General features: G+C 42.8%; 1 protein-coding gene across 1 annotated transcript in view; it reads left to right on the top strand.

The window, feature by feature from the left end:
• Positions 1 to 245: 245 nt before the first annotated feature.
• pgm2 (phosphoglucomutase 2) overlaps positions 246 to 6,549 on the top strand; it is a 54,802-nt gene continuing 48,498 nt past the window's right edge. The window contains exon 1 of the mRNA XM_060831197.1: positions 246 to 382. Within this exon, the coding sequence (XP_060687180.1) occupies positions 326 to 382 (57 nt within the window). The 5' untranslated portion in view covers positions 246 to 325. The remainder of the gene's footprint in view (positions 383 to 6,549) is intronic.

Here is a 6,549-nt window from a genome sequence, read left to right as displayed (position 1 = left end):
CGAGCCGTGATGCGTCAGTGACGTTGTCCTGGCTCTGATTGATCAGATTCACGGCACATTCTGTGATTGGGTAGTTCCATAACGCGGGCTGTGATTGGTGAGCTCCACAGTCCCGGTTGTGATAGGTCAGCTAACATGCTACAGCTGTGATTGGCCAGTTACGATAACCTTGCCGTACCGAAACGGTTTGCTGTGCGTTGTGATTGGTCGGTTGTTCAGCCTGGCCAGTGATTGGTCAGAATGGATGTATGAGCCGGTGTCCTTCGGTAGGGTGGAGGAGTAGGACAACATAACAGGATAGGGCACGTTTGGCTGTCGGGTTGCAATGGCGGCGTCTATCGACTTGGATCGGGCGATTGTGCAGTGGCTGGAATGGGACAAGGTGAGCTTCTCCGGGTGTGAGTGCGGGCCCGCGGGCGGTAGGTGAGGGGCCCGGTTTCTAATGTTCTGTTTGTGTCCGTGATGCAGGATCTGACTGAGGTAAGTACAGTGTATACTGTGACTGGTCCATTAATTTCCTGATCAGTTGTGACTTCCCCAGTATCCCTCAAGGATTCACTGGAACTTGTGCAATGTGAATGTGACTCTATCTATTACCCAAGACCAAATGTTTCCTAGGGCGTGCCATATGCAGCGATAGGCTGTTTCATTACTTTAACTTTTACGGAATTGCATCAGCTTTCTGTATAACTCATTCTTATAACTTATCCTAGGATTTTTGAAATCATTTATGGCCTGTTTTTCAAAGCTCATATTTAGGCATTAATAAATTTGGATGTTATAATTCCTCTGTTGAAGAGCAACTCATTATTTATGATTAATAAAACAAAAAATAATAGATTCCTTGAATAAAACATTTCCATTAGAGTCATAGAGATGTACAGCATGGAAACAGACCTTTTGGTCCAACCGTCCATGCTGACCAGATATCTCAACCCAATCTAATCCCTCCTGCCAGCACCTGGCCCACATCCCTCCAAACCCGTCTTATTCATATACCCATCCAAATTCCTCTTAAATGTTGCAATTGTACCAGCCTCCACCACATCCTCTGACAGCTCATTCCATACATGTACCACCTTCCATATGAAAATGTTGCCTTGTAGGTCTTTTTTATATCTTTCCCCTCTCATCGTAAACCTATGCCCTCTAGTTCTGGATTCCCTGACCCCAGGGAAAAGTCTATTTAGCCTATCCATGCCCCTCATAAGTTTGTAAACCTCTATAATTTTCAAATTCAACCACTTCCTTCCCTGAACTGACATTCTTGTTTGTTAACCAAGTTTCTAACCATGATGTTGTGTAACCTTCTCTCCATATTTCTTGAATTGCTCATGCATCACAGCTTAATCTGCTTTAAAGTCATTCTGAAGATTACTTGTGTTCAAGTCAACCCTGCTGGCTTTGCTTGGGAGTCCATATATTTCTCAATGCTCAGTAATTGTATTATGAATGGAAGGCCTGTGAGTTAGATGGTTGCAGGCATCTGTTTCCACTTGCAAAGATGAGCAATAAGAGGGTACACGTTTCAGGAACTTGGCAAAAGAAAAGGCAATATGAAAAGCAACATTTTCACATGGTGATTTCAACTTTTTTTTAAAAAACGAACAGAATGTCATTTGTCTGCATTTCTCTGTAATCCTGACAAAGTGTGGCATGTTCGTTGTGCTGCTGATGCAGATATAGAAGAGAATAGAATCCCTGTATTGTGTGGAAACAGGCCCTTCAGCCCAACAAGTCCACATTGAAGAGTGTCTCACCCAAACCGATTTCCCCATTTACCCCTGACTAATGCACCTAACTTAAATATCCCTGAACATTATGGGCAATTTAACATGGCCAATTCACCTAACCGGCACATCTTTGGATTGTGGGAGGAAACCGAAGCACCTGGACGAACCTACGCAGACACTGGGAGAATGTGCAAACTCTACAGAGACAGTTGCCCAAGGCTGGAATTAAGCCTGGGTCCCTAAAATCTGAAACAACAGTGCTAACCACTGGGCCACCATGCCACCCCAAGATTTCATACAAAGCTCTGGCATTTTTCCTCATCTGCCTCCTTCAACATTCTGCGATAGATCCCATCAGGTTATAGAATCAATATTGTATGGAAGAAGGCCATTCAGCCCTTTGTGGGCGGCACGGTGGCACAGTGGTTAGCACTGCTGCCTCACAGCGCCTGTAGACCCGGGTTCAATTCCCGACTCAGGCGACTGACTGACTGTGTGGAGTTTGCACGTTCTCCCCGTGTCTGCGTGGGTTTCCTCCGGGTGCTCCGGTTTCCTCCCACAGTCCAAAGATGTGCGGGTCAGGTGAATTGGCCAAGCTAAATTGCCCGTAGTGTTAGGTGGGGGGTAAATGTGGGGGTATGGGTGGGTTGCGCTTCGGCGGGTCGGTGTGGACTTGTTGGGCCGAAGGGCCTGTTTCCACACTGTAAGTCTAATCTAGCCCATCGAGTCCACACTGACCCTCTGAAGGCCATCCCATCCAATCCCTGTAACGCTGAATTTTCCCATGGCTAATCCACTCAGCCTGCACATCCCTGGACACCATTGGCAAATTAGCATTGCCAGTCCACTAATCTGCACATTTTCAGACTGTGGAAGGAAACCCGCATAGTTATAAGAAAAATGTGCATACTCTACATCAACAGTCACCCGAGGCAACAGTACTAACCATTATGCCATCTGGCAACTTATAAAATGGGCTGATTGAGTTCTTTAGTATTATAATAATTCTGTGATTCTGTAAGCCACTGGAATAAAGTTTTTCATCATTGCAATCTTGCAGGTTTTTCAGAAAATTAATCAAGATTGGAGATTTTCAAGTTTGCTTCAGAAAACTTAATCAGTCATATTGTTGATTTTATTAATGGCTAGGTCAGCTTTTGTAATCCTTCTTAGTTGTCCTTGGGTTGAAGGTGATTTGTCAATTTGAATCACAGCAGAACATTCTGTGTAGATACAGTGTGGCTTGTAGAAAGACAACTTCAGACATGTGACCCAGTCTGAGGGAACTGTGGTATAGTTACAAGTCAAAATGTTGTATTGCTTGAAATGAAACTTCTTAGTGGTGATGTTCCCTTGCACTTGCTGACCTTGTCCTTCTAGTTGATAGAGATTACAGATTTAAAACGTGTTGTCAAAGGAATGCTAGTGAGTTGTTGCAGGACATCTTGTAGAATGTATCCACTGCTGGCACCGTGCATTTGTGGTGGAGGAAATTGAATGGAAGCTGTCCTGGAAGTTGTTCACCTTGTGGAATATTTGTTGGACTGCAGTCATCTAGGCAGGTGAAGAGTAATGTGTCACATGCCTGAACTACACTGGTAAATGGTGGACAGACCTTGGGGAGTCAGTCAGTGAGTTACTCAAAGAATTTCCAGCCTCTTGTAGCCACAGAATTATGACTGGTTGGTTGAATTCCATTTCTGGTCAGTTGTAACCTGAGGTGTTGATACTGGGATATTCTGTGATGGTAATGCCATTGAATGTCAAATTGTGATGGTTAGACTCTCTCTTTGGTTCTGGATTAGTGGTGCTGGAAGAGCACAGCAGTTCGGGCAGCATCCTAGTGGTGGCTTGTTGCTCACTTTTATGTGTGGCTTAAATGTTATTTGTCAGTTATGACCCTAAGCCTGAATATTGTCCCAGTGTTGCTGTATCTGGCCATGGATGCTTCAATATTTAAAGATCATGAATGGTGCTAAATACTATGCACCAGTGAATGTCCCCACATCTGATCTTGTGCTGACAGGAATGTCCTTAATTTCACTGAGTTCTTTTGAAAAAATTCTCAAATTTGTGGTAAATGGTGAATCTGTTTGTGTGCCTCTCTTCCCCAGAAATGTGCAGTCAAGTACTGCAAAGGTGCCTGGCCTGCTCAACATTTTCTGGATTTTCTATTTGTTTCCCATATGAACATCAACATATTCAGACATACTATTGTGCATCTCTGGAGCAGGAGGAACTTGAACCTAACTCCCCACCCCACCCCTTGGAGGTTTTGGGCACTACCAGAACACCCCCATTATACTGGTTTAAACAGTCATGTAATCACAAGACATTTATTGTGCTGATTAGATAATTGGTCAAAATCATAGGAAGAATACAGTCTTTATGAATTGGAGCATGTCACAAATTAAGATTCACAATATTCTTTTTAGCATTTATCATTGCTAATTTAAGTTAGTTAGTAGATTCATAAAACTATCCCTGCATTCATTAGAAAGGAAATGTAAACTTAGTAATTTGGGTTCTACAGATAGGTTGCATGCTTACAGGCAGGTTAATAAAATTGACTGTGTGAAAAGCATCCATTTGAAGTTTGAAAGTGTCAGCTATGTGCATAATTGCCATCAAATACGTTTGCATGTTATCAGCTAGAGCTGAGGATTACAGTTGATCTCTTATCAAAAGTGTAGAAATTGTGAGAAATAGTTGTAGGAAGATCTAATGTGATTTTTTTGATTATAAGTACAAAATTGAGAGATTGTATTTGGACTGTGTACAGTTTGGATTTTTCCACTTTTTTAGCATTTTGTAAGCGTACATGACTGGTGAATTAGGGTCACATAGTTGTACAGCACAGTAACAGACCCTTCGTTCCAACTCGTCCATGCTGACCAGATATTCAAAATTAATGGATGTAGGTTTGCTCACTGAATCGGAAGATTCATTTCCAGACATTTCCTCACCCTATTAGGTAACATCTTCAGTTGGCCTCCAAGTGAGGCACTGCTGATAATTCCTGCTTTCTATTTATGTTTTGGTTTCTTTGGGTTGGTGATGTCATTTCCTACTGTGATATCACTTGTTCTTTTTCTCAGGGGATAGTAGATGGGGTCTAACTCGACGTGTTTATTGGTAGAGTTCTGGTTGGAATGCCATGCTTCTAGGAATTCTCGTGCAAGTCTTTTGTTTGGTTTGTCCTAGGATGAATGTGGTGTCCCAGTCGAAGTAGTGTCCTTCCTTGTCTGTATGTGAGGACGCTAGTGAGATAGAGGGGGGCGGGGTCCCCTCTCACTAGTGTCCTCACATACAGACAAGGAAGGACACTACTTCGACTGGGACACCACATTCATCCTAGGACAAACCAAACAAAAGACTTGCACGAGAATTCCTAGAAGCATGGCATTCCAACCAGAACTCTATCAATAAACACATTGAGTTAGACCCCATCTACCATCCCCTGAGAAAAAGAACAAGAATTGATATCACAGTAGGAAATGACATCGCCAACCCAAAGAAACCCAGACATAAATAGAAAGGTAACCTTCTTCATTGTCCGATGCGCCTCCAACTTTGGTATCGTTTGCAAACTTACTAACCATATCTCCTATGTTGACATCCAAATCATTTATATAAATGGCAAAAAGCAATGGACCCAGCACTGATCCTTGTGGCACACCGCTGGTCACAGGCCTCCAAACTGAAAAGCAACCTTCCACCACCACCTTCCGCCTTTGAGCCAGTTCGGTATCCAAATGACTAGTTCTCCCTGATTCCATGAGAATCTGACCTTGCTAACCAGTCTACCATGTGGAATTTTGTCAAACAACTTAGTGAAATCCAGACAAATAATGTCCACTGCTCTACCCTCATTGTTACTTTTTCAAAAAACTTAATCAATTAAGCTTGTGAGACATGTTTTTTCCCGTGCACAAAACCATGTTGACTATCCCTAATCAGTCCTTGTCTTTCCAAATAAATGTAAATCCTGTCCCTCAGGATTCCCTCTGACAACTTGCCCACCACTGATGTCAGAGTTACCAGTCTGTTTTTCCCTGGCTTTTCCTTACCACCTTGCCTAAATAATGGCACCACATTAGCCAACCTCCAGTATTCTGGCACATCACCTGTGACTGGTGATGAAAAATCTTAGCAAGGAGACCAGCAATCACTTCCTTAGCTTCCCACAGAGTTCTAGGGTGCACTTGATCAGAACTCAGGGATTTATCCACCTTTAGTTATGTTAGAGCAGGTGACTGGAACTAATCTGAACAGAAAAAGTATTTTCTATAATTGTGGTGACTGGCTAGACTAGATAACGTGCAAATAATATGTCACCAAAGATGTCAAAGTAGTTCTTTCTGTTGAATTACCATTCTCTCTACAAGGCAGTGAACCATAGTCATAGAGATGTCCAGCACAGAAACAGACCCTTTGGTACAACCCGTCCATGCCAACCACTTGCCAACAGCCGACCTATATCCCTCCGAACCCTCCTTATTCATATGCCCATCCAGATGTAGAAGTAACCAATTTTCTAATGAGTAAAATGCTTGTTGCTTGAGTTTGTCAAAGTTGAAAGTGATGTCTTTACCTTCAGCATCTCATGACTGAAGAGGGAAATAGCATCAGCAGGTGTGTCCACAGCACTGACACTTCAAGTTGTCCTTGGTACTTGGGTAATCTTCTGCAGAAGTGCCACCTCTCAACATCTGGGCATCTCCAATATTTCAAATTTGGCAAAGATAGTTCAGGATTGCTCAAGGACTAAGTTTCAGTGCTAAACTCTACATTGACTGGTCTGTTGTAGTGTTTT

This window comes from Hemiscyllium ocellatum, chromosome 1 (genome assembly GCF_020745735.1).
Source record: "Hemiscyllium ocellatum isolate sHemOce1 chromosome 1, sHemOce1.pat.X.cur, whole genome shotgun sequence".
Taxonomy (NCBI): Eukaryota; Metazoa; Chordata; class Chondrichthyes; order Orectolobiformes; family Hemiscylliidae; genus Hemiscyllium; species Hemiscyllium ocellatum.
This window is presented reverse-complemented; position numbering and strand designations above follow the sequence as displayed.